Below are 27990 nucleotides of genomic sequence, written 5' to 3'. Positions count from 1 at the left end.
GAGACTTAAAATCAAGACGATTTAGAAACATAAAATTTATCTATATATTGACTGGGCTAAAACGGCAAGTATCTATAAATATTCGCATATAGGTGCTGTCACATTTTAAACTGAGAATGCCACTGTTAATGTTTGGAAGAAGACCCGAATCGGTTCTCTTCCCGTTCGAATAATGTAATACGCTGTCTGAAATTATAAAAATATTCGCGCTTAAAGGAAATCCTTTATTTAAACTTAGCAGCTACTAACGATATCATTAGTGAAATTTAATACTTTCGTGTTATATGTGAATAGTGTTGCACGTGTGTCGACAATTATTTAGAAAAAAAAAGGTATTTTAACTGTTTGTATATGTATTAACATATTTCGTAATTTAAAATGTAGCTACTAAAAATAGTAATAACGGTTTGAATTGAATTAAATTATAAATACTTTAACGTATTGTGTTCATGAGTTATATATAGAAATAGAACTATTGTGCTACAGTCTGGATAGGTTCATTTTTTTTGTTATACATACTTTAAATGTCTGGAAAACATTTGTGAATATAATTGCTTCCTTTATGAATCTTCTCTAATATATTACTTTTTTAACGCGAACACGAAGTGAAATATTTACTTAAATAACACAAGGTGTAATAAATTAATATTGTTAGCTCTTACCAGATGCTCAACTTAAATTAGTATTCATCGTTTTATAGAAAAATAAATAGCATAATAATATACAAAATATTTGTTTCGACAGGCAAGAAAATCTCTTCTTCTTCTTTAGTTGGTCATGTTTAATGGTCTTCTCAAGCCACTTTTTGTCTTCCTCTATGGATACAATCTCTATATGTATGACGTATTATTTGTAGAAGAAATAAAAATAAACAACTTGTGATTTTTTTTCATATCTTTATTGAAATATATCATGTTTACAGACAGATATAAATAAATTATGACCCGAATATTCAGTTCATTAGTCAAATTTAATTTTAAAAACATTTATTTAAAAGTTGGATAAACCCGGTAGTAATTAGGGTTTCAAGTATGCGTGTATGGTTAATTCTACTTATAACCGTATATACAAGGTGAAACATCTAAATTTTATCATTAATTATGTGTACAGGCAAATAATTTTGATTGTTCCAAATTTATTATCAAGAACCAAGTTACAGCAAGTTCGAAAACTTCCAGGGCCATAGAACTTATGTATTTTTTTTAAAAAAACTACAAGTGGACAAAAAATATACCCCGAAACAATGATATTTAATAAAAAAATTTCAATTTAATAATGAACTTAGTAATAAAAAATATCTACTATTACACATTATTTTAGATCCTTGTTTCCCTAATAATCCATAATCTAGTTCTATACACTTGCCCTAATATGTTCGAGTATTTTTAATTATATTCCTCAATGCTTGAGGGGTAAAATTCCAGTACATGATCGTGGAATTCTTACATAATGTTGTAAATTACAAAAGTTTGTGGTTGAGGTTATGTTCGATTAAACCAAGTTTAGACGACAAATCTTTTAGTTTTATGGTTTAGATCATCGATATAAATGACTTTATTTTTTAAAATATGTTAAAATCAATAATTTTGACGGAAATCGCCCAATTTGTAACTTTTGTTTACACAAATTGGTATTAAACATTTGGAAACTGTCAATACTACGAAAAAACGAATCAATAATGTTACAAGTTATAGTTCTATAGTTTGTATCACCGATATAATCAATTTTGTTTCTCATAATAAATTAAATTATCATATATAAACATTTTGACGTAACGAAAAAGGTTAAAGTTTTAGTTCTGTAGCTGGATCATCGATATAATTGACTTCATCCCTCAAAATGTGTAAATATGTCACATACAAATCAATAATTTTGACAGAAATCGTCCAATTTGTAACTTATGTCTGCACAAATTGGTTTTAAATATATGACAACTGTCAAAAAACGAATGCATAATATTACAAGTTATAGTTCTATGGTTTGTATCACCGATATATTCAATTTTGTTTCTCAAAATAAATTAAATTATCATATATAAGTATTTTCACGTAACGAAAAAGGTTAAAAGTTTTAGGATCATCGATATAATTGACTTCATATCTTAAAATATGGAAACATGTCACATACAAATCCATAATTTTGACAAAAATCGTTAATTTGTAGCTTTTCTCTGCACAAATTGGTATTAAACATTTGACAGCTGTCATACGAAAAAATTAATAGAGACCGTTACAAATTAAAGTTCTATGGTTTGTATCACCGATATATTCAATTTTGTTTCTCAAAATAAATTAAATTATCATATATAAGTATTTTCACGTAACGAAAAAGGTTAAAAGTTTTAGGATCATCGATATAATTGACTTCATATCTTAAAATATGGAAACATGTCACATACAAATCCATAATTTTGACAAAAATCGTTAATTTGTAGCTTTTCTCTGCACAAATTGGTATTAAACATTTGACAGCTGTCATACGAAAAAATTAATAGAGACCGTTACAAATTAAAGTTCTATGGTTCGTTCGTTCAAAACGATGAACAAACCATTGAAATCTACCACCTCTGACAATAGATAATTTATTCAATAATTGATTATTAAATTCTTGATTTACTGGTTAAATTATTGTCTCACATCTTTGGAATATCCCGAAAAACGATTGGAGCCACGACGAAGATTATTTATCCATAATATAAATATGAAATTCGATCGTACTGTTTTTTTTTTGTTTATCTATCAAGCAAACTATAGGGTGGGCAAAAACTTTTAACCTGTAATATATTAAGCCAGGTATCAGCTGATTTCCCGTGGAATTTTGATAATCAAGGTAGATTTTCTTGAAAATTGGTATTAAGGTAGTATTTATAACCTTCTTCAAAACCTACCCTGTGTCGAAGGGGGGTGAAAGCCACCCCTTCTTGGAGATAAAAAATTATTTCAACAAAATAATTTTGTAGGTCGATAGATTGACTAATTCTAAGCAGCTTTTACAGTACAAAGTTTTTTCTAAAGTTGCTATTTTTAGAGTTTTTAACGATTGAAACTTCTTATTTTGCATTAAAAAAAAACGCATATTTTTTACAGTTTTTCATGAATAACTTAGAAAGTTTTCATTTTATCAGCAAAATCATTAAGAACAAAAATGTAGCTAATAAAAAAACAAAGAAATTCGTTTTTTAAAGACCTCTGTAAATTCAATAATAACTGAGTTATTGCTTGTTGAAATTGAAAACCTCTAACCTTAAATAACTTGAAATTGATGAAATTTTTGGAAAAAACTCAAGAGATCTTTTTAGAAGCACATAGGAAAACCTTTATAATGAGTACTGTCAAAAGTCTTTTGCATAAGATTTGATTGTTTTATAGCAAAAATAAGGTTTCTTCTTTTTTATTTTTTGAAACAATGTAATAATTATACCCTCGCCATTACCACCCTGATTGAAATTAATAGTATTCAAATTGCAATTAACTTTATTTTCGTATTATTGATACGATCCATGCGATTTGACCGGTTTTGAATGCTTATTTAAGAAAAAATTATTGATTATTGAACATTGAATTTCCGTAATCTTGAAAAAAAAAACGTTATGAGAAAATATTCCAAATATGAATTGTAGGGTTTTTTTTACCAAAAATTTTAAGCTGTTTTAAATCTATGTACAAAAAAAATTCAAGGAAATACATTAGTTCAAATATTGCATTCGCGTACCAACCCCTTTGAGCTGAACCCTTTTTGAAACCGAGGGTCAACAAAAGCTTTAATTGATATGAAGTTGAAGTACTTGAAATCTCCTACAAAATGCTTTTTTAAAAAAGTTTATAGCTTGAAAATTGAGCGAGATATTGTCGAAAAACCAAACTGCTTTTTTTTCAAAATTTCGGAGCACGAATTTTGGAGCATTGGAAAAAGAGAAACGTGGAGCGTACAATCGAGAAATATTGTTGATTGATTTTAAAAACATTTTTGTTTTTTTATTATTTTTGTGGAATTTGTCATTGTCTTTGAAGGTGGGTTTCATAAGGGTTGAAATATTTAAAAAGCAACAGTTATTAATAATATTGACAAAATATTCAATATAAATACACTTTTGAGTAATTTTTTATTTATAAAAGAATCGTTGAGATTATTTTTTAACTTTTCATATGATTAGGGGATGATTTGAAGGGGTTACATTAATCTGATTGATCATAGAGGTATTTGAGAATGTCAAAAGATTTTCGAGTAATACATTTAAACTTTATTTCACCCGAAACATGCACAAAATCTGATATTTTAAATTTTTTTGAATTAAGGGTTAGTTTACACCCCCAAAATATAAAAAGTTCGGTTCGGCACAGGGAAGATTTCGTAGAAGAGGGTAAGTAGAGCTTGAAATCAAATTTTCATAAAAATCGAGATTATAATAAGTTTCTTTCAATATTACTACCCTTAGAGGATGATTTTTGGAGGGGTTGCATGACTCCGATTAATCATAAACTTGTTTAAAAATATCAACAGATCTACGAATAATTCATTTAAACTGTATTTCACTCAAATACATGCTAAAATCGAAGATTTTTATATTTTTTACGTTAAGGGATAGTTTTCACCCCTAAAAAATAAAAAGCACCATTCGGCACAGGGTAGATTTTGGAGTAATTAGAGTTTATATCCAAATTTTCATAAAAATCGACGTTGATTAACAAAATTCAACAGTTTTAATGTTTTTTTACCGCTGGTTCCTATCTGATACGAGGTCTGCCTATTAAATAACGAGACTGAGCGCCTAGAGGGCGCCCTAGACGGGTGAGATAAAAAACAAGTAAAACAGAGACCAAAATCAACCAAATTGTGCGTGCTGATCGTAGAATGAGCATCTGAATGATAAAGAAACGGTTAGAAAAATGTTACACAAGACAAAAGCCAAAAAACTGACTCCTTACCAAAAGCTTTGGTGTCAAAAGGTCTGCTCGGATTTTCTTGAAAGTTTAGAAAAAGATCTGCTTTGAAAGGGACCCGATTTGAGTCGACGGAAGCGTTAAATCAAAAATCCGTAGAGCTTCTAAAGACCTTCACCAAAGAAGACTTCCAGTACTGCTTCGATCAATGGAAAAAACGTATGGAAAGGTGTGTGGTGAGGAGATGGGAGTATATTGAAGGGGAGCATTCGAATATAGAATAATTTAATAACCACACCTCGTAACATTTCGTTATCTAATTGAATTCTGTATCACAATATAAGTATCTACAAATATCGACACAATTTATTCCTTCAATGTTATCAGCATCGAAAACTGGTTCATTAGGATAATAATTTACGTTGTGGCTGTACAAAATTTCAACGACGTTGGCCAAAATAGTGCAATTCCACAAATTATAAGATACGCCAACATAAACGAGACGTTTCGAATTCTTTAACAAGCTATCGAAATCCAAGAATTTCAAATAGTTATGATCCAAATATAAATGAGTTAGTTTCCTCAAAGACATGAATACAAATTTTGTATTTAAATTACTCAAAAAATTATAAGTCAAATCTAAAATTTCTAGATCGATTAAACTCGATAATGTATTTATTGCCAAAGAATTATGAGAGGATCCGTTCAAACCGAGATTGTTGTTATTCATATTCAATATTTTCAAATATTTTAAAGGTTTAAACAAACTTATATCGACGTGTTCTATATTATTATTAGCTAAATTTAATTCTGAAAGTCGATGTAATCCTTGGAAACAACCGTTTTGTAAAATTTTTAATTTGTTTTTAGAAACATCCAAGATTTCCAAATCTCGTAAACTCGTAAAAATATTAGTTTCTAATATTTTCAAGTTATTATTGTCCATGTATAACTTTTTTAAATTAATTAAACTATTAAAAACGCCCGAAACTAGAGTCGATAATTGATTTTTTGTTAAATCTAAATGTCGTAAAGCGATTAGACCGAAAAAAGTATCGGATTTCAAAACACTGATGCGATTTCTACTTAAATTTAATAATTCAAGTTTATTTAACCCTTGGAAACAATAAGAATGTAAATAATCCAAATTTGTATTAGATAAATTGAGTTTGGTTAAAGATTTTAAATCGTTTAAAATATTTTTATCTATAAATTTGATATTTTTAAATAGATTATGTGCGTCTAAATGTATTAAATTGATTAAATCATTCAAAGCTCCAGTTTCTACTGAAAAAATTGAAGAATTGTTAAAATACAATTCCGATAAACCGAATAAACCTCTAAAACTATCGGTTTTTAAAGTTGTTATATTCGAATTTTTTATAATCAATTTTTTTATATTAAAATTCGATATAGATTCAGATTCGAAATCGCCGTTAAAAGTTAATGTGACATCTAATAATTTTAGTTTATTCGAAAATTGTTCAACCTCGTTAATCGGATTATCGGAAAAATCGATTTTTATCAATTTATCAGTATTCGTGAATAAATTCGCGTTTATTCGATTTATTTCGTTATTATCTAAATAAATTTCTCGAATTTTGGATAAATTCGTAAACGCGAATGATTCTATGTATTTAATTCCTAAATTTGATAAATTTAATCGAGTGAGACTATACAAATTACTAAAAGATCCTTTTTTTATCCTAGAAATCGCGTTTCCTTTCAAATTTATCTCGTCAATATTCCAACCAAATATATTTTCGTCTAAAATATTTAATTTATTAAAAGTTAGATCTAAAAATTTCAATGTAGTAGTAAAAGAATTCGGTTCAATATTATGAACACGACATTGCGACAAAATCAATCTCATAAGATTTTTACAATTTTTAAAATAATTATTTTTAATAAATTTAATGGGATTAAAAGATAAATTAATAGTAAAAACTTCGGTTTCATAGCTGAAATTATCTAAAGTGGATATATTATTTCGCATCATATACAGTGTGTTCATAAAAACGTTATTAAAACTATACTTTTGTAGTAAACCGATTTTCGATTCGGACAAATCTAATATGAAAATACCGCAATTCGAGAAAGTATTTTCACGAATAACTTCGATTCTATTCAAACTCAAATTGAGTACTTCAAACTGCATATCGTTAAAATAATTTTCGGTTATTTCGTAAATCGAAGAATTAGATACATCCAATGATGATACAAAGTTAAAATTAAAATTTTTCTTCAAACTTAACGTTAAATTAGATAAGTTGTGAAACTTATTTCGTTTCAAATTTAAGTAACTTATCGGTATTTTAGCATGGAATGTATCTAATTTACATCCAGCTAAATTCAAATATTTTTTCCCGTACAATAGACTTATTGAACTTAAATTATTGTAGCTTAAATCTAACGATTCGATTCCTATTGGCATCCGATTTTCTTCGAATGTGTCAATTCTATTAGAACCTAAATTTAAACGAACTAAATGTTGAATTAACTGGAACGATTCCAATGAAATAATTTCGTTGTTGCTTAAATTAATATCGTATAATTGATTTATTTGTCCAAATTCGATGTTTTTAATTTTGTTATGACTTAAATCTAAATATTTCAATAAAGGTAAACGTAGAAAATTCAACGAAACATTAGTTATGTTGTTGTTGTTCAATAGAAGATGACTTATAGTGTTAGGTAGACTTTCCGAAAAACTTACGGATCGCAATTTATTAAAACCCAAATCGAGTATCTTCAGATGTTCGAAATCGTTGAAAGATGAGTTGTAGATTATCCCCACCGAGCTATTTTTAATCGCCAAATTTTCAATGTTACCCAAACGACTTGTTTTATACAAGTATTCGATAATTGTGAGGTTAGAATTCGAGATTTCTATCGACGAAACTGTAGTTAACATAAAATTCCATTCCTCGCTGAATAATTCTTTGTAGAAATCTTGTAATATGATATTTTCACATGAAAACCGTTCATTTTCATATTTACAACGTGACTGCGAACTATTAACTATCCGATAAAGTAATAAAATTACTATTAACAATGTTCTTTCCGACACAAACATCATTTTTAATATGTAGCCTAGCGTAGAATTAATAAACATTTATAGCTTTTAATTGTAATGTAATTTTTTTAATTGGTATACATAAATGCGTAAAACAGTACAGGCCAGATGTTAAAGGTGACAAGATTCGAATATACGAGGACAGTGTATTATTAAAAAGTACGCAATCGGTACGGACGATCCTAGAAGTACCTGGTGTGACCTAGAGATGGCGGTAGTTGTATTAGAAGTCATCGGCGCCGTTAGATGCAAAGCAACAATAGTGAACGTTTTCAGTGAATTTGTAGTATAAACATGGAAAAAGGTTCCAGAAGTACCTGGCCTGACCCAGATATGGCGATAATTGTTTGGCAGCCATCAACAGTGAACGTTTTCAGTGAATTTGTAGACCGAAATACCTGGCCTGACCTAGAGATGGCGATAATTGTTTGGCAGTCAACAATAGTGAACGTTTTCAGTGAATTTGTAGTATAAACATGGAAAAAGGTTCCAGAAGTACCTGGCCTGACCCAGATATGGCGATAATTGTTTGGCAGTCAACAATAGTGAACGTTTTCAGTGAATTTGTAGTATAAACATGGAAAAAGGTTCCAGAAGTACCTGGCCTGACCCAGATATGGCGATAATTGTTTGGCAGTCAACAATAGTGAACGTTTTCAGTGAATTTGTAGACCGAAAGTACCTGCCCTGACCCAGATATGGCGATAATTGTTTGGCAGCCATCAACAGTGAACGTTTTCAGTGAATTTGTAGACCGAAGTACCTGGCATGACCTAGAGATGGCGATAATTATTTGGCAGTCAACAATAGTGAACGTTTTCAGTGAATTTGTAGATCGAAGTACTTGGCCTGACCTAGAGATGGCGATAATTGTTTGGCAGCCATCAACAGTGAACGTTTTCAGTGAATTTGTAGTCCGAAGTACTTGGCCTGACCTAGAGATGGCGATAATTGTTTGAAAAATACCACTGTGTTAGAAAGTACGCAGTCTATACAGTTTTACCTCGTGGTGAGACTGCTCCTTCGTTTTTAATATTGTGTAGCAAAGTTTAGATGAGACCATACGACTAGCAAAGCAGTGGTCGACCAAATGAGGTGACGACTCCACAAATGTTAAAGAAAATCCACAAAACTGGAAGATCGTCGAGTGAAAGTACGCGAGGTAGCAAACAAAGCAGGCATTTCAATGGAACAAAAACAGCTTTGTGAAGATGTTTCCATCGAGTTTTTTCACAGAAATAAAGCACAATTTCTACGCAGTATAAAACGTGGGTCCAACACTTCACACACGAATCAAAAAAACAAATCGATCCACTCATCACTCATTTTAAAATTGTTTTTCTATATATTTTTTACCTATTATTACTTTTAATAGCAGTTTTTTTGTTTATTTTTTATTAAGATAAGGTTAAATTTTTATTTATTTCAGGGTATGCTTTAACATCGGTATGGGTAGTATGTTAAAACAATTATTGACAGGAAATATTCACAAAATTCGAGAATTTGAATTGGAAAAGGTAAACTAGAATTGTAAGATAAATTTTCATAATAAAAATAAATAAATAACTTCACTAACTAATACAGCATTAACCTTTGAATCCTCGAAAACTTCAGTACAATATTTTCCTTAATATTTGTGAAACAAAATACAACTGGCAACTACGCCTTTAGCTATGTGCTCAAAATTACAAAACTTATTATGTATTTTGAACAATAGTTTCGCGATATTACGCAATTTAGAGGCAAGTGGGGTCCCACTGAGACCCCGAAAGGGCATTAAACGACGTAAAATTTGATACTGGATTTAGGTTAGAATGGATCGTTTTCGAAGACGTAGACCACTGATACAACTCGAGCATGAAGAGGTATTTGAAAACACAGTTCGAAAGCAGAAATTTACTATGAATCCGATGAAGAATATGAGGACGCTATCAATGAACTTGTTTCGGATATAGAGGACAATATAAATATAGAAAGTGAAGAAGATTGAGATCAAAAATTTAGACCTTAGTACCTACACCTCAAACCGTCGTTCCAGATTTGAAATTGCCTCAAAATCTGATCTAAACTGGCAAACTGTACCATTTGGGCGTATCAAACGACAAAGAAGAAATTTTGTAAGCGCACGTCTAATTGTCTTCAAACCAACGAAGAAGCCCTTAGAAATTACAATAACTGGAATGGAAAAAAGCCAAACAAACAAAAACAGTTGTTACTGGTCGAGAAGGTCAATCTAGATCGTTTTATACGCATTTTGATCAAAGCTGGGGCATTGATATGTGGTGGATCTACGCCAGAAGATAGAAGGAAAAATAAAAAATTAACGACAATTAGAGAAATTTGGGAAATGTCAATTGATAAATGTCAAAAGTCTCACGTCCTGGGTGCGTTCACTATTAAAAATGTCAATGTCAACAATGTCAGATTTGACATATTCATATCAGTGTTGCCATATCGTTTTATAGGCATTCTGAACAAAGCTGGGGCACTGATATGTAGAAAAGAATCGACTCTAAAAATGTGGTGGACGAACAGGTCCATACGTCGATCGTTTTTTACAACCGCCACGTTTAGAGATACATTTTTGTGCAAATAATTTGCTTTTTACGATCCAACGACAAATTTACGCCGGAAGAGAGAAGGAAGAATGAAAAATTAACGACAATTAGAGAAATTTCGGAAATGTCAATTAATAAATGCTAAAAGTCACACGTTCTGGGTACGTTCACCATTATAAATGTCAAACTTCAAGATGTCAATGTCAGATTTGACATATTAACATCAATGTTGCCATATTTCAAAACTCAAGTAAAAATTCTCGTAGCTCAATATCGTTTTTATGAAAGTTTTATTATTCTTTTATTAGAAACTGTATTTTGTAGGTAAATCTCGCAGATGAGTTCGATATTTTGCAAATTGTAGGCGAGGGTTGGTTCGGGAAAATCCTTCTTGTAGAACACAAAGCTACTGATACTGAAATGGTTTTAAAAGCACTTCCGAAACCTTACACGGCGCTCAAAGATTTCTATAGGGAATTCCATTACGGACTACATTTAGGCGTACACAAAAATATAATTACTGCTTATGATGTAGCATTCGAAACAGCAGGATTCTACGTTTTTTCCCAAGAATACGCTCCACTAGGTAAGAAACAACATTAAATTTAAAGGGTAGGCGAATAATTTTGTTGAAAATAATACGGTTAAATTCCCTTCTATGATTTTTTTGATTATTTTCTTTGAACTGGCAGTTCGTTAGAACGTAATCTATCTATTTAATAGAAATTAGTTTGTTTAGATTACCACTGACGGGAACTGAAATGATAATATGTAAAATTCTATAATTTACCACACAACAAAAGTTTAAATTGGCAGTATATAGACTGTAAGCGAGCCAAACTTATAGAATGTACAGTCTAGTGAGCCAAAATAATATTAAGATTTAATACATTTCTCAAAGATTTTCCGAAACGCTGAATAAATATTTTTAGAAACTACTCCGAACGAGGCGATTCTCGAAAAAGTCCTAATTTGAATTTTGTACAAAAAAGATGCAGTTCTTGTTCCTCTCAAATTAAAACATCCGAGGAATTTTTATGGGAAACATTCCTATGGGAAGTAATTTCGAAAGTATCTTCAATTTACAATAATTTTACGAGGACGGTCTCGGAAGTACCGGGCCTGACATAGAGATGGCGGTAGTTACGTGGAAAATACCCACTGTATCATAAAGTATACAATCTATACAACGTGCGTTCCAAGTTTGAAGACGACGCGTTGTTTAATATTTTGTTTTGCAGCCATCAATAGTGAACATTGATGAGGAACTTCAAAATTATAGTTCGAATTTGGGTGGTTTTACAACCCATTTTGGAGTCGGTCGCTTTTGCAACAAACTAAATATCAAAAAACTTAAAAATTGACATTAAATAGCGAAGTTTTAGCCAAGAAAAAAAATCATTTACTGTAACTGAAGTTAATTTGAGGTTGAGACGTCATTATTCTCCAAGGATTCGTCATCTATTTCCTCGTAGACTTTCTCATTACCACCAAAATCAGTCAAAATGTTTCTGTAAAAAATCAACCGGTCGGCTTTGTCCCAATCTAGTCCATAATGTTTCGTCAGTAATTTTTTTGACATCATGAAGTTTTAGAGACTTTATTGCAGTACCTACGGCACCAACCCTGCTGCACACAATATTTCTTTTGCTCTTCACCACTGACTTTCTGGTTCCAGGCTCATTTCTGTAGAATACCTCCCCTTGCACTAACGGTTTATCCTCGTATTTTGTATCCCCCGGGGGGAGTTTGGAATGCCATTGTGAAGCTGGGTTGATGAATACATTACTAGCCTGCTTCCAATCGTGGCAGACGTTCCAATTTCAGCTAAAATGCTTTCATGAGCTGCAGGATCAACGATAAACTCTATTCTCTTCAACTTTTTTTCAATTTGAGCGAAAACCCTATCTGGAGGGATGAATGAATGTCCAGGAATGGGAAAAATTACCTCTATCTTCTACAGGTTCTAAAGGGCATATCGTGTCAACATTTTGAATTTGAAGAAGACCGTTTTTGCAGCAAATTGGAGTTTTCTAACCCCCAGAACGCACGGATTTGACCGGTTATGGTTTCTCGTTGCCAATGGGTGGGAATGTTGGTAAAAGACCTCAATACAATAAACAGAGATTTTCCGAAAATTGAGGAGTTGTCCGGTTTTGCAACCAGATGACACCATGATACAATATTGGGTGGAAGAGTTCAAACATGCGAAGACCCCCAACGCAGTGGTCGACCAAATGAGGTGACGACTCCGGAAATGTTGAAGAAAATCCACAAAATGGCACTGAATGATTGTGGACTGAAAATGCGCTAGCTAACAGACATAGTAGGCATGTCAAAAAGTGGGGTACATCGCATTTAACTGAAAATTTAAACATGAGAAAGCTGTGCGCAAGTGTTTGCTCATAATAGAACAAAAACAGCGTCGTGAAGATGTTTCCATCGAGTGTTTGGTAATGTTTGAATGAATTTTGACTCAGTTTCATAACCATTGATGAAACGAAACCAAAAAAACAATCAAAACAATGGACTGAAACTGGACAACCGGCTCTAAAGAAGGCAAAGAACGTTCCATCTGCAGGCAAGATCATGGCGTCGGTTTTTGGGATGCGCGCGCGGGACATAATTTTGAAAAAGGAAAAACGATCAACAATTAAGAAGTGATTTTGGCAGTTAATTGTTATTTTGGAAAAGTCTAGGCGGTGAAACAAGTTAGGAACTTTTGCTTGGACAATCAAATAGATTTAGTTAACTATTCTAAATTTCATTCACGTGTTTATGATTGTTTTGTTGACTTAATGGTGAGGTAAATTATTTTTCTTTGATACAAGATCGACAAAGAAATATCAGTAACTGAGACATTCGTAAAAGTGAGTTCAATATCCCCTTTATACCTGTTTTCTTTGTTGGGACAGGTACCACTGGCACCATCCTCGTCCAAAGGTCAACTATATCTAATAATATAAGAGACTAGTATGAATTATATCATTAATCTGATAGTGACGAATCCTTCAGTTGAATCAACAACAAAAAAACGAAATTACAACTTTTTAGAAGCTTTGTGGGCGGCCAAAAGGCCGTTGAGCACATAGGCCTTCAGATAGGTCCGCCGTGTCCCACTTGACGTTACCAAAAACCTTTGAGAACCCAAGCAGGTGCTATTACTCGAACCCTTTGACAAAAATATGTCTGGATCCAAAAAGTATAAATTTCTTGCGTCTCACAAGGTTAACTGGGACTAAACTACAATTATAAACACCGAAGGAATAATCCACAGGTGAAATTTTTGGCAAAAACTTTTGGCCGGAAGAGATATTTTCTTTTTTCTAATATCTTTCACCGAACAAATTGTACATAGTGCAGTTTTTTAACGGCATTCAAGAAAACGTCGATGAATTACTTTTTTAGGTGACTTGACATCGAACGTATCGGAAATAGGAATAGGGGAACTTCACACGAAAAGGGTAGCGAAACAATTAGCGGCAGCTCTAGATCATATGCACGCGAGAGATTTAGTTCATCGCGACGTTAAGCTCGATAATATTTTGGTATTCAAATCGGATTTTTCGCGAATCAAATTGTGCGATTTCGGAGAAACTCGCAGATCGGGAACGGTGGTTTTAAGAAGAAACGAATGGTTGCCGTACGCAGCACCGGAAATTTTATTAGTACCAACCGATGGGACATATAAGTAAGATTAGTCGATTGAAATTTATTTATTTATTTATTTATTTTATTTGTTCGTTTCAAATTTTAGGGCGCAAACTTCTCACGACGTATGGCAATTCGGTATAGTTATTTTCGTTTGCCTAACCGGATGTTTACCGTGGCAAAAAGCAGCTATGGATGATCCCAGATACGTCAGATACCTTTCTTGGCAAAATTCCAACATACCTTTAAAAAGACAACCGAAGCTATTCAAATTGGTATCGTCCAAAGCTCAAAGATTGTTCAAGAAATATTTGGAACCGAGAGCAGAAAAAAGACCGGCCGGTTTAGCCGAAGTTCATAGATACCTCGACGATAGATGGATGTCGAAAGGTAAATATTAATCGAATTTATTTATCCGTTTAACTATATTTTTTGTAGGTATGGAAAAATCCAACGAAACGCTCAAAGAAGACGAAGGATTATGCCCGTCGATGTACAGTTTCCACAGCAGCCCCGAAGAAAAAAACAAACTACTCTACAGCCTTACACAATACGGTTTAGAAACGACCGTAGATAGAGTAGCTAAAAAGAACAGAATCAGAGAATGGATACAGAACAGCGTAATAGAAGAAGATGATGAACCAACCGAGGAATTAGATGAAGAAAATATCAAAATACACGACAACCAAAACGGTCCTTTGGGAGAACGAGAATCGATTACCGAAAGAAAAATTAAAGATATCAAAAGACGAAGTCATAAACAAAGTACAATTAGGGATGATATACCTTATAAACCACCAATAGATCCCAGGATACCATTGGAACATCAAAAAATTTCAACGGAAGTGGCCAATTTTAAAAATGGTATAGGACAAACTAAAATACCAAATTCTCTAACTTCGTCAGAAAGTGCAATTAGTAGTGAATCTAGCGTTACCGTTAAATATAAAATTAACGTCCAGTTACCCCAAACTTGATGATAATGAAGATACCGAACTAATTGTATAACAGAAAACGTACCTGAGTGAAAACTATCAGCTCAATTAATTGAATAAGTGATGTTTGATTATGGAATGCCCTAAATAACATTTTAAAATACGACACGAAGAAATTACACCGCCCTGTACAGTTCACAATTGAGATGGGACAGAACTTAAATGTCTTTCCAAGAAAATTGATTGGAAACCGCGCCCACAACTATCCGATATGAATCCTCACATAAAGAAAACATTTCTTAACACAAAACATGTCACATAAGAGGAATTAAATCTTGTCTACAGCATGATCATTTTAAAATAATAAACTTTCCTAAATTTCGGGAAAAAATTGAAGATCTGACAACAATGTAAAAAATTATGTGTATTACAAAAACCTTTACAAGCCATTATCGATATATTCGAGGCGTTCCATATTTGAAATTCGCTCTGTACAGGGTGATTCATGAAAAATTACCAATAACTAGTATGTCCTATAAGTTTGGGGGCGAAAAAATTTCCAATTGTTTTCCTTTGTGGAAAATTTCAAAAACGATACTATATCTCATATAGGATATATTTTAAGTAACTGATGAAGCTTGTATTTTGAATGTTTATAATGTGAAGTAGATGCTGAAATTTGTTTTGTGCATATTTTGAATGTTTACAATATGAAGTAACTGCTGAAGTATGCATTTTTAATGTTTATGAAATAAAGCTGCTGCTGTAAAAGAGAATATTCAGAATTCTCTACTTTTGAAACCATTATCAAAATTAACTGTTTTTAAAAATATATCAAGATATACAGTTTAGACTTTATGTAACCTCTTCGAGTTACATCTTTGTATTTGAAATTATACAAAAAAAATTATAAAAACCGAAATTTGTAGGACATTTGGTTCCTTACGTACCAATTGCCATCCTTTTTGAATCACCTTGTACATGAGAATGTCAGTATTATTAGTATAATGAATGTGTGATAGTGATATTTCAAAAATATGTTCTTTGTTTTAAATTGATAGTTTCGAATGAATGGTATAAAACCGATTTCATCTATTTCTATTATTATTTTTGTTCGAAAATCAATATATTGTGAAAAATATTCAAAATTCTAGATTATAATTTATGTTTTATAGTTTTTTTGTTTTGTTACTCGAAGTTACCAAAATATTTTTACTTACTAGAAGCAATTTATCGACAATTTTTTCTTACTTTTTAACTTAAAATTATTCATTGGCATTATTCCTATAATATACTATGTTAGATTAAAATCTCATTTGTGAATAAATGATATAAAAATTCATTGTTTATTTTTCTTTCTTAATCTTATAGGGAAATCGCAAATTGAGGTTCACATAACCTTATAAACTTGTTTCGAATATCACAATTCTTTCACAAGAAAGAAATCCTTCAATTATTTTTCCAAAATGAAAGTTGAGTTGGTTATACAATATGATATAACTAATGCTTATCAATTGTGAATAAAAAAATAATACTCACTGAATAGTTTTTTGTTGACTTCAAACTTCAAACACCTTTACACAAAATATCAAATGTATCTTCTTAATAAAGTTTTTTAAATATGTATTTATGAAATTCCATATCCCCAATGGCAGTATTTGGATTTCATCAATGAGTAAATTTGTATAAGAATGCTTAACCTGCATCGAATATCAATCTATACCAAATTAAATCGACGAAACGAATAACATTCGTCTCTAAGGAAGAGATCAGAAGCCATATGTAATAAGTATATAAATATGGTTTGCAGTGTTTCCAGCTTTCAAAAATTTATATCCCTAAAGCCCCAATCGTAAACCCATTAAATCCCCACAATTACTAGGGATTTCCCCTAAAAAATTTTAATATTTATAAAATTAATAATTAAATGATTTTCAATAAATTACATTGAAAATAATAAAACATAAAGATAAAAAATTTCAAACGATGAATAAATAATTTCATTCAGCAACATCTTTTTTTTTAATTCTTTATTCATAAATTATCAAAAACTTCAAATAACAAATATTTTTCTTCAGATTCTGATTTTTTTAAAAAACCAACTTCAGAGGGTACATTTTTTTGGTTATGTTGCCGGCGTGTAGTTTATTTTCTTTTATTTGGCTTTTTTTTCAAATTGGCTAGTTCTGTGAATGTGGAAGTGGAGAACACTTATTCTTGACTGCCCCTAAAGTGAAGTGAACATTTTTCATACAGGCATTTTTATATGAAATGAACTAACTTCACCTCAAATGCTCAAAAATGAAATGTGTATAAGGATAGTTGACTCCAAAATTCTGTATGTTACTTAGTAACAATAATGGTAGTTTGTGGTGCAGAGGGTAGTACAAGTCATTAGGAGATCAAATTCTTACGTTTTTTGAGGTTAGGATTTATGCAGAAACTGTCAATTAAAATATAAATCCTCGCATTTCGGGGGTTTAACTTGAAAGTGGTGTATATCGACTTGAACTGCGTTTAACTTGCGATGCAAATAAATAAAAAAATATAACTATGGATTATAACTCTAAACACAGTTAAACATACGTACAACTGGTCCTGATTTGCTGTTTAAACTCAGCTTAAATGAAATTTTCAAAAATATTTGAAACGAAACTTGTTTAGATATATTATGAAATATATATGTTTAATGATAATGTAAACAAATAAGAGTTTACTGGAAACGTGTAGGTGCCTTCTGGATGTTTTAGAGTTATAGGTGTTTTATACCTCATTTATTTATATGGGCCATTTTTATATGGGGATTAGCTCATTTTGACAGTTCGTTGATTACTCTATTAAACGAGGCCATATGTTCTAATTGTCATTTATTTAGTGAATATATATATATATATATATATATATATATATATATATATATATATATATATATATATATAAATATATATATATTCGATTTTCGAAAATACAAATTTTTAGAAAAATTAAAAATAGTTCTGTTAGAAATATCACGAAAATAACAAAATACTTATCTCAATGTAAGTCAAGAAGAAACAGTAAACAATATAAAAGAAGAAGAATATGGTCTACGACACAATTTGTTAGAACTTTAACCATTTAACAACCTAAACTGATTTATTCAAATAACTTGGGTGGATGTATCAGAGATGCGATATTATTCAGCAATAAAACAAGTAAAAAAGTAAGTACCAATATTATTCTAATAAAATAGCAATAGTTCATTCAATAAATAAGTAATTTTATATTTGAACTTATTCAGTTAATTCCCTTAGGAGCAATAAGTTGATAATTTAAAATAATTTGAGTACGAAGTTTAGAGCCTAATAATAGAGACAATATTGGTTCTTTTAATATTTGTTGGTCAATGTATAGTAACAAACCTTACTTCGAAAATATATACCTCTTTGAAAAGCAACTGAAAAATAGATTTTTTGGGCTTGCGGCTGGTGTAGCCAAAATCTATGGGCGTAGGAACCCATCCATTCTTTTAAAATAGGATAGGAATAGTGTGTGTCTAAAAATAGATTTGAATAGCAATATCTGATATATGAAAAGTTTTAGATGCATCTGTGAGGCATATAATCATTGCAATTATCCATAATTTGTCTAACAATTATATTGTTTGAGTGAGCTTAGTACTTTTTGGTATTGTGGGGTAACATATTCATCTTGTATAAGTCCAATGTGGAATAAAATATTATATTTTTGGAATCATCACAAAGTCTGGGGAATTTTTGTGTATCTATTATTTGCTTGTAAGGTGGCCATACTAAATTGGTGTAGGGAGTTTTGTCTTAATATTTTCAGTGTTCTTCGCAGATGTAAGGGATTCGTTCAGGTTCTGTGGGAATAGATTTCATGGTAGATTTACAAATTTACCGCCGCTACTGACCTTTGAAATTAGTCCCCATTTAAATATATAACATTTTTCATAAATTTCTCATCATCATCAATATTTCTTCTCTCTTTTTAAGCAAATTTACTGCATTTAAATTTTCTATTTTTATAAAAATTTCAAAACTCGTCTTCATTGTGTAAATAATAAAATAAAAAATTTGCCGCCATAGGATTGAGACTACTCAGCCTGCAGGTGAATCTACCATTGTTTTATAACATCATAAATTAATAATACAATGGATATTATAGAGTCATACAAGTTTTTTGTTTCGTATTAGGTAAAACCCCATCTCGGGTAGTTGATATAGACATTATCCAATGCCAGCTATGTATCAGCCTTCTTTCACAATTAATATTTCGGAAGTGGAACCAGATAGGATTGACCTAAATGTAGAACTATCTTCCAAACAAAATTATGATAAATCTTTTACAAAGAGAACTGTAGTAGAGGTACTTGATATTTCGCCAGCACAAATTTGTTGTTGGAACAAAATTAGTAAACAAAATGAAGAAACTAACGGATTTTCATATGAAGACTGTGAATGTTATAACACCATGAATACTATAGTAAACAAAAAGGAAGCACAATTGCAAGACTATATTACAACCAAGGTACTACCCAAGATGAACTTCAAGGGTAAAAACAGAATAGAAAAAGCAAAAATGAGAAGATTAAGGCCCAAAGAAATTTTATCTAATTTTCAACAAAGTGAACGACAAGTTACCAGTGTTTTAGTTCAAGATTGTGCTAAAAGTTTGAACGTCAGGATAGCCAAATCTCCTGCAATAGAGAGACTGCTTGAAAGGATGTGTTTAACATTGCCAAAAAATGGATTAAAAAATAATGTCAAAAACAATCTATCTCTAATGATAAATCGTGAAGAAATTTTTGAATTGTTTATAATAAAAAATGCTGTACAATTCGCTGATAAAATAATCTATAAAAAACCGTTGTTACTTTTGAATAAGTACAATTTTTCAAGTATCGAATACGAAACTGAAAGTCTGAAAGCAAATATTGTTTTCCCAGTTAATAAAGTGGGATGTTTATTAAAAGAAATTTTGAAAAACCCCCAAGTTTTTTTAGCCGTAATGAAAGGCTATGTAAAACTAGTAAAATCTAGTATTTTATATAGTTATTTAAATGACGAGAATGTTTATGTTTAATTAAAAAATTTTCATATTTTTAACGTGAAATTTTTATTTTTATGACCAAAGACTGTATAAGCTCTAATAAAATTTTGATATGTTTACAACATTGTGTTTTATTTGTAAATTAATTCTTTATGAGATTTAATTTTAATTTCAAGTGGAGCACAATTTTATTGTGAACTACTATGAATATTGTTCATCCACTATCTCATGTGACAGACAGTCGAAGAAATCAACGAAGCCCAAAATCAACCTTGCAGAGGAATTTGTTCATATATCAGGGCCAAATCTAAAATATCCCTCACTCCACATTATTAATATCCTCATTCCATTCACATGCCTCGAATTCAGCTGCCGCCACTCCAAAGGTGTCGCGATTTGGAAAAAGACTATTTTTAAATGAAGAGGAAAATGTTGTGATTCTGAATAATGGAACGTACTGGATTCTATTTCGTTTAGGTATTTGTCAACTGTCAAGATAACTTTCTTCCTGTCATTTCAACAAGCTGAGATTCTAGTTTCTTATATTTTTTTGTATTATGACTAGTCTACTTGTGTGAAGTATTAAATAAAGACTTGGTAACCTCTGTATTTTATGGAATACATAACAATCTATACTTGACATGACATTTGACAACCAACTATATGTAGATTGATAAATTTCAAGTTTCAACACAAATTAAATGTCTGAACGCAACCATAATATTTGACAACCAACTATAAGTAAGGTTTGTTTTTGGTAGCTGCACTGGACTGAACTGGTCCAGTTCATAAGTGTATAGAATTAGTTCGATAGGAAACACAGAGCGACATAGTGCAGAGAACAATGAAGCATTTGTTGATTGTTGTATTTGATATGATACAGGCCCACATTCGAATTTTTTATTGTTCAAATTGTTAACATTTTTGTTTAGGTATTAAATTACGTTTAAAATCAAATATTTTTTATTCTGTTCGCCAACTTTACATCCATATTAAGACCTAACTTATACTGAACTTCGTTCCAATTTTTTGTCGCTATGTCATTTGCCTTTTCTCGACCTTGTTCTAGAACATCTGCCAATAAAACCGTATCAGATAAATAATGTGTTATTTTATCTTGAATTGGTTTTAAAAATTCCGCGAGGGCGTTTGACACAATTAATTTGTACCTGAAAATTGATAAAATAATATCTAATTTAACAATTTTGAAACCACTTACTCCCCAGTATTTATATTTTTCGCTTCTCGGCAAATTTCGTCAACTGATTTATTTGCAACAAAAGAATGTATATTTATAAGATTTGAAATACCTGGTCGTTTATCAGGTTCATAAGTTACCTAAAATAGTTCTCACTAAAAACGAGATTCAGACAAGAAGTTAATAATAGTAGAACATTTTCAATTGGGCTAATTATGAAACAAATATTCGGTTAATTACTTCACCCTTTCATTATCCCTTACCTCTGAAGTGAAATCGGTAACAGCTTTTTTTATATTTCTCTGTATATCTGTAATATTATCGGTTAAACAAATTCTGCTTTTAGAATCTGTTTCAGACTTTGACATCTTTTTCGCAGGGTCTCTAAGACTTCTCAATTTAGCAAATTCAGTTCCTAACAACAACAACAAAAATTGTATATCCACATAACTTATACTACAACAAATTTACCATTCAATTTTCTCAAATTAAATTATTGGCATGTTTCTTATATTTTCCAAAATTTTCTAACTTATTTTGAACCAGTATGTCTCTGAAGTTCACTTTTATAATTGGCTAAACGTTTTGTAAACAATTCTTCAACTTCAGTCATTTTTTTTTGTTGAAATCATTATTACACATAATCCCTTAATTTCGAACACCACACAAGTCCAAAAAACTATTTTCAACATTGCTTTTGTTGTTTATATACTTTTCATTTTCACAATTATTTGCCATTATTAGTCTGCATTTAATATTTTAAAAAGGTAAAAACTGAACTTTAAGCCTTCAAATGGAATAACATTCCACATTTCTAATTAACTGGAACAAATTTTGATGATCTTACTTAATTAAAAAATTTCATAGCTGTGGATATCATTTTCTAAATAATCATCGTAATAATTATCATCAACATTTTATTATTACCATTAATACAATAAAAGTTAAAGTATATGAGATACTTATACATTCTAACCTAAATTTATTATCGATTTTAAAAACTCAAATGCATTATTTACAATATCTATCTGCTTTCATTTTGCTTCTTCTATCTAATAAAGATTCGTGTAAATTCCCTTCTTGCTGGGCTTTCTTCAGTTCATCCTTTCCCTCAGTACATATCCTCAATCTTTTATCTTGAAACTTTTGAAATTTCTTCACATAATTAATTTCAATTTGATTAACATCTCCTTGATCTTCTGTTCCGGTATCAGATACATTCTTTTCTTCTTTAACGGTTTGAGAACGGATAGTAATAAACTGTTCAGATCCAGCTTTTTTAACCTCAGCCACAATTGTGTCATCCTTTTCACTTACACCCAGGAAACAGTCATTGTACCCTAGCAAAGCAGTTTTACCGTCTTCAAAAATAGGCTCCCATTGTTCCATAGCTCCGATAGCGTCAGATCTTCCCGTAACTACACCATTTTTTTCAACTCTTAAATACTTATTGTAGCCGGATTTTAACGCGACCTTTCGGTCGTCAATAGGTACGCCTGTTAAAATTTCCTCAGGTGAAGGACCTTCGCCGTTTTTATGTGGAGCTCCCAATGTAAAAAGACCATTATCTAACGCTCTAACATACGTATGTTTTCCAAATTCTATAGCTATCGGACCTACTATATCGTCTTTTTTCTTTACACACCACCAATTACCGTGTTGTGTGCTGTCGAGGTCAATTTTTGGACTTTCTTGTTCTTTTTGTTTAGGTTTGTGTTTTCTTTTTTTCGATTTATTTTTTTCTCCTTTCAATATCAATTTTCCAACACGAACTTTATCGTATTCAGACATTTTATGGTGAATAAAAATTTGTTTTTTGTTTTGATTTAACTCACCTCGAAATACTTTTTAACCTCAATTTTAAGAGTCTCAGTCACAAGGAGTATACAGCAACGTTAATACTCTTCTTCTTTTTTATATATATCACTCGAACTACTTATTACACATAATTTTAATTTATTTAGTTAGGACATTAGTTGTAAATGAAAATAAATTTAAAAAATGAAATAAATCAAAGGTAGTTCAAGATGAGATGATTGTGAGTTGATTAAAAATTTTTTAACTATAAGTAAAAATGAATTAATGTTAGGTGAAATAAATGTGAGTAAGTTTATTTAAGATTTTTTTTCATCACATCTATTAAAATGGTTTTAAAAATTTCAATATAAAATTCAATGTTTATAGATGTAAACAAATAGAATATTACCTGTTACCAAGGCATGAGGAATAGGAAATGTTTCACCAAATCTCTTATTGAACATTCTTGCTAAATCTTGAGTAAGTTGAATTTGCTGAATCTGATCTTCCCCTACCGGAACATGAGTACCCCTTTAGATCAAAAAGAAACAGCTAAATTTTTACTTTGAACTTTTTTTTTGTATATTATCAGTAAAGTAAAACAAAAAATGTCACATGGTATATTTTTCTGTAACTTTTTACTTCTTAGACCTTCTCTATACATTTTTAGTGATGAATTTAGGTATTTTGATAAAGAAATAGGTCAAAATGTCTTGTTACTTGTTATTTTCAACTGATTTTCATTCAAAAGAAACCTAAAATCAAGGCACTTCTGATGCAATTTTCAGGTAGTTAAGTTACCATAAGACAAGGTGATAGCATAGACCAAAAATGACTTGAAACAAAAACTGTAGTTTTCACATTCAGCCTCTACATAAATATGCCTAGAGACAGGATTCTTCAACAGATTCATCATGATATCAATTTTCGAATAACACAGATATTAAGTATTAAACTATAAACATCACTAGATACTTACTTATATGCTAAAATATCTGCTGCTTGTAACACTGGGTACACAAATAGACCCAATGGTATATCTTTCAAATCCTTTGATTTTTCTTTATACTGTGGAAGATGGGCTAACCTGAAATAGAAAATATGAACTTCATAGTATGTTGTTACATTTTACTTAATAACTTCTATTTTATGAAATCTAATAATTACCTGGGCATTGTACAAATACATCCCAAACACCATGATAACTGGGTGTGAACAGGTACCTTTGATTGTTGAAATAAAATGGTTTTTTCTGGATTTATACCACAACCTAAAAGCGTGGCAGCTATTTCTTGTATGTTTCGAGATAACTGACGTGGATCCTAGGAAATACCTACTTAAATCCAATGTACTCGCGTGTAACAACAGATAAATCAAAAGATTTATTTATACTTTTTAAATAAAGAATGATTGTTTAATCAAAATTTTTTTGTATATTTTTATGCTTTAAATAAATTATTGAAGCTTTTATATTATTTCACTGGTTATTAACATACAAACAAATAATGACAGTAATATGATGATTTTATAAACTCACATGTGGTAGGGTCATTGAATGTAAATCTGCAATACTTATCATCACATCTTCCCCTTGATCTTGTAATTTTACCCATTGCGAAATAGCTCCTAGATAATTACCTAAATGTATAGCACCAGTAGGTTGAATACCTGAAAATATCCTTTTTGGATACCTATTACTTTCAATATTCTAAAATGATAGATTGTAAATAGTTAGTATTAGATATGTCATATAATACGTTACTTTAGAAGAGTAATATAATTTTGAAAGACATTCTTGCAATAACCTGCCTTTTAATATTGTCATAGCAATTTTATAATATTTTCATTTATTATATTACGCTATAACCTAAAAATATTATAAGCAATTTTTCTTCTTCTGATTTTAAATCTTTTAACCTCTACATGCTACTTTTCAAAAACACTTGTTATATTTACTTAATTGAACAAATTTTTCAATTTTTAGACCTTTTTATAGATATTTCCATGGCATTTTTTTTTAATATGAGGTATTTTTTAATCAATATTAGAAAAACTACAGTAGTTCTAATAGTTCCTTTATAAACTAATAGAGAACTTTGTGTTCTATGCTTCCGCGCTATTTTTTGGTGATATTAGACAATCTAAGAAAGCAGCCGATTTACGTCAAAATGACAGCCGTGGGGTAAACAATCAGTTTTCTTCTATATACCCTTGTTAACTTATCTTAATTTTTTCTAGTAGTCCTGTATTGTTTTAAGAGGATTTCATAGATACTTTTTAGATCTGTTTTAGTGAAATTAATATAACGAAAATTGAGTATTTGTGCAGTTTTTTTATTCAGTCTGCTAGTAAGATTTCAAGCAATTTACAAAACTTAGCTTGTTGCGTTCAAGTTTATCAGATATGTGTAAGTACTTTGTAAAACAGCAGAGTGGTAGTCGAAAAAAAAACAACAAAGCTACGTGTCCAGTTGGGGGGGGGAGGGTAGTAATTTCCTATTTAAAAGCAACAAAACTGGGAATAATAAGGTGTTAGGTACACTGTAACTCAATGGATCTATTGTGTTTCTTTTCTTGCTGTGGTATTAGAGATACTCAGTGCTTAGAGCTGATTATTAATCCCACTCTTATCAGAATGTATCATTGTTTTATCAGCTGTAAATTTTTGTCTTTTATTTTATACCCTCCTAGGGAAAATACTCTGGAGATCCACAGTTTTTCGCACTTTTAGAGATAGCGTCTTTAGGTGATAATTGAGTCGATAATGCCCCGAAAATACTCCTCTTAGTATTCATATAATTCTCTTATTTAGGCCGATACATTCTGCAGATCTTCCCTGGTTATAGTTTCCCAGAGAAGTCTTCGCCTGTCTTGCAAAGTATTTCTTTGTCTAAAATTTTCTCTCTATATAATAGGGATGGAAGGATTTGTAGCAATTAAACTAAGTATGTGTACCAGTAAAATTTTATCTATATTATTTACAAGACGATGTTGCTCAAATGAAAATAAGAATTATTTGAAAATAAAATCAAGTAATAAATACTTGAAACATTTTTACTGTAAACTGTAATGTAAAATAATTAAATAAAAATAATCAAATTTATTTATCAGCATTAACTCTATGTTTTTTCTTTTTAACAATAACCCTACCAGAAGGCATCACAAGAACTTTCGCGTTGAGCTGTGTAGATAGTTCTCCTTCGACTACTTTTGGAACAAACTTCTGATTGGACTTCTTAACTTTCACTTTAGGTATATGTTTAGGATGTTCTGAAAATAAATATTTTATAGAAATACATAAGATACGTATCATCAAAGGAGAATGTAAGACGAAACTGTTAATTTTTTTTTTCACAATTATCTTAAAAAAATAAATTCAACTTACTTATGGACATGTAGATGGGAATAGAAGTAGATCTCTCGGCTGAAATGTGTAAACCTTTTATATTTTCAAAACCTCCTGGAAATTTTTCATCTAAATATTCTACAACCGAGATAACATTTTCAACAATCTGTTGCACTTCCATTTTACTATGCCCAACTCGAACATTATAGCAATCTCCTTTCAAATGCAAATGGCAGAACGACTTTGATAGCTGTTTATCTATGTGTTCTTTTAAGTAGTTACATTGTAATTTAACTGCAGTAGGTACTTTTCTTTTTTTGTAGAACTTTTTTCCACACATTCCCACGACTCTACCACTGACTTTTCCACAGACTAAAAATGCGTCGTACAAGTCTACTAATCTTGATTTCTGTTCGAATGTTTCGTATTCTGTTCTGAGCTCATGTACTGTCATGATTTTATTAATATTTGTAACACCTTTTCTTGAGAGCAATTCTTCATAATGTTCAATGTGTTTTTCATGCTCTTTATTACCAATACCTTTCACTTCTGATACAATGAGACATATTTCGTCTTCTGGTGTGATTAAAGTATTTTTTAAAGGTATCCTTAATATAGTTGGGTGCCCGCTAGGAATTCTGAGACAATTTATACTTAAATCTATAGAAAAACGTTCAGTGCCAAATAGTTGTTTTTTAAGTTTAGGGTTATTCAAATGTAACTGAATCACACTTTGTACAGCACTTTTAATATCCTCAATGTTTATGTTATATTTTTCTTTGAAAGTTTCAGCAATTGGGTCACAATCTATTTTTTTTAATTTGGTTTTTGGCTGTGATTTCTTCACCTTAGACTTTTGCTTGAATGATGAAAGTTCATCAGCAACTGTTACATTAAAATTATCCAAGGTTTTCTTGTTTTTCAATTTTGAAACAGTAGGTAAAACACTAGTAATTGCCTTTGTAAGTATCTTTGAAGATTTATTTGAATGAACAATACTTTTCGACTTTTTTCCAAACTTTGAAATACTTTTAGATTGGGCCTCAGCTTTCTTTACTTTAACCATCTTAGTTATTATATTCAATGAATTAGTATTTCTTTATTGTCTATCCTAACTAATTCTAACTGAATTGATTCGATTGAAGCCTAAGTCTACAAAAAAAATAATTTTGAATTATTATGGGCACTTTGGACATCAAATTTCAATTGATAACAAATAAGCCTATAAAAATTGGCGAAAAGCTCTTCTATTTCCCGAATTTATTATTAAATGAATTTTTGTTTTGTACGAACTCGTTTGACTTACCAAAATTAAATTTCTTTTAACAATGAAATTATTTAGGTTAGTGATTGATATTAACAATTTATTTTCTTATAATACACATGTAATATTATAGGTTATATTGCTTCTTCTTTTTTATAGAAAATAGTAAAACATTCAAATTCCTTATAGATTCATAGAACTGGAAAATATCCCCTTTTATTTTCCAGTATCAAA

The 27990-nt window shown here is 30.6% G+C and overlaps 6 protein-coding genes across 6 annotated transcripts; 2 read left to right on the top strand and 4 right to left on the bottom strand.

Annotated features, from left to right (window-relative positions):
- Nucleotides 1–90: 90 nt before the first annotated feature.
- LOC130450005 (serine/threonine-protein kinase SBK1-like) lies at nucleotides 91–16443 on the top strand. The gene is made up of 6 exons (XM_056788168.1): nucleotides 91–332; nucleotides 9386–9473; nucleotides 10839–11100; nucleotides 13923–14205; nucleotides 14272–14555; nucleotides 14604–16443. Exons 2-6 carry the CDS (start codon nucleotides 9405–9407, stop codon nucleotides 15140–15142), a joined length of 1437 nt encoding a protein of 478 aa, XP_056644146.1. The 5' UTR covers nucleotides 91–332; nucleotides 9386–9404; the 3' UTR covers nucleotides 15143–16443.
- Nucleotides 791–9008, bottom strand: LOC130450004 (insulin-like growth factor-binding protein complex acid labile subunit). Its single transcript, XM_056788167.1, has one exon. The coding sequence runs from the start codon at nucleotides 7993–7995 to the stop codon at nucleotides 5197–5199; it is 2799 nt and encodes a 932-aa protein (XP_056644145.1). The 5' UTR covers nucleotides 7996–9008; the 3' UTR covers nucleotides 791–5196.
- A 1715-nt stretch (nucleotides 16444–18158) lies between the features above and the next one.
- On the top strand, nucleotides 18159–20274 carry LOC130450003 (uncharacterized). Its single transcript, XM_056788166.1, has 2 exons — nucleotides 18159–18302; nucleotides 19297–20274. The coding sequence occupies exon 2, from the start codon at nucleotides 19337–19339 to the stop codon at nucleotides 20183–20185; it is 849 nt and encodes a 282-aa protein (XP_056644144.1). The 5' UTR covers nucleotides 18159–18302; nucleotides 19297–19336; the 3' UTR covers nucleotides 20186–20274.
- Nucleotides 20275–21097: 823 nt separating this feature from the next.
- LOC130450001 (tryptophan--tRNA ligase, mitochondrial) lies at nucleotides 21098–25041 on the bottom strand. Its single transcript, XM_056788164.1, has 8 exons — nucleotides 24910–25041; nucleotides 24685–24855; nucleotides 24315–24469; nucleotides 24127–24234; nucleotides 23557–23678; nucleotides 21614–21765; nucleotides 21372–21490; nucleotides 21098–21321 (listed from the first exon to the last, which is right to left on the bottom strand). Exons 1-8 carry the CDS (start codon nucleotides 24970–24972, stop codon nucleotides 21105–21107), a joined length of 1107 nt encoding a protein of 368 aa, XP_056644142.1. The 5' UTR covers nucleotides 24973–25041; the 3' UTR covers nucleotides 21098–21104.
- LOC130450002 (protein FRG1 homolog) lies at nucleotides 22251–23377 on the bottom strand. Its single transcript, XM_056788165.1, has one exon. It carries the CDS (start codon nucleotides 23139–23141, stop codon nucleotides 22362–22364), a length of 780 nt encoding a protein of 259 aa, XP_056644143.1. The 5' UTR covers nucleotides 23142–23377; the 3' UTR covers nucleotides 22251–22361.
- A 1055-nt stretch (nucleotides 25042–26096) lies between the features above and the next one.
- Nucleotides 26097–27923, bottom strand: LOC130450000 (ribosomal L1 domain-containing protein 1-like). The gene is made up of 3 exons (XM_056788163.1): nucleotides 27799–27923; nucleotides 26532–27644; nucleotides 26097–26416 (listed from the first exon to the last, which is right to left on the bottom strand). The coding sequence occupies exons 2-3, from the start codon at nucleotides 27556–27558 to the stop codon at nucleotides 26247–26249; spliced, it is 1197 nt and encodes a 398-aa protein (XP_056644141.1). The 5' UTR covers nucleotides 27559–27644; nucleotides 27799–27923; the 3' UTR covers nucleotides 26097–26246.
- Nucleotides 27924–27990: the final 67 nt, after the last annotated feature.

This window comes from Diorhabda sublineata, chromosome 10, assembly GCF_026230105.1.
Source record: "Diorhabda sublineata isolate icDioSubl1.1 chromosome 10, icDioSubl1.1, whole genome shotgun sequence".
Lineage (NCBI taxonomy): Eukaryota > Metazoa > Arthropoda > Insecta > Coleoptera > Chrysomelidae > Diorhabda > Diorhabda sublineata.
This window is presented reverse-complemented; position numbering and strand designations above follow the sequence as displayed.

Excerpts from the sequence above, each read along its gene's own strand:
- LOC130450004 (XM_056788167.1), bottom strand. The coding sequence starts at position 7,995 with ATGTTTATTAATTCTACGCTAGGCTACATATTAAAAATGATGTTTGTG.
- LOC130450001 (XM_056788164.1), bottom strand. The coding sequence starts at position 24,972 with ATGACAATATTAAAAGGCAGGTTATTGCAAGAATGTCTTTCAAAATTA. Across the intron at positions 24,470-24,684 it reads ATTCAATGACCCTACCACAT|GATCCACGTCAGTTATCTCG; the intron begins GTGAGTTTATAA and ends GGTATTTCCTAG. Across the intron at positions 21,491-21,613 it reads TTACCGATTTCACTTCAGAG|GTAACTTATGAACCTGATAA; the intron begins GTAAGGGATAAT and ends GAACTATTTTAG.
- LOC130450003 (XM_056788166.1), top strand. The coding sequence starts at position 19,337 with ATGCCAGCTATGTATCAGCCTTCTTTCACAATTAATATTTCGGAAGTG.
- LOC130450002 (XM_056788165.1), bottom strand. The coding sequence starts at position 23,141 with ATGTCTGAATACGATAAAGTTCGTGTTGGAAAATTGATATTGAAAGGA.
- LOC130450000 (XM_056788163.1), bottom strand. The coding sequence starts at position 27,558 with ATGGTTAAAGTAAAGAAAGCTGAGGCCCAATCTAAAAGTATTTCAAAG. Across the intron at positions 26,417-26,531 it reads TCCCATCTACATGTCCATAA|AACATCCTAAACATATACCT; the intron begins GTAAGTTGAATT and ends ATTTATTTTCAG.
- LOC130450005 (XM_056788168.1), top strand. The coding sequence starts at position 9,405 with ATGGGTAGTATGTTAAAACAATTATTGACAGGAAATATTCACAAAATT. Across the intron at positions 9,474-10,838 it reads GAGAATTTGAATTGGAAAAG|GTAAATCTCGCAGATGAGTT; the intron begins GTAAACTAGAAT and ends TGTATTTTGTAG. Across the intron at positions 14,206-14,271 it reads CCAACCGATGGGACATATAA|GGCGCAAACTTCTCACGACG; the intron begins GTAAGATTAGTC and ends TTCAAATTTTAG.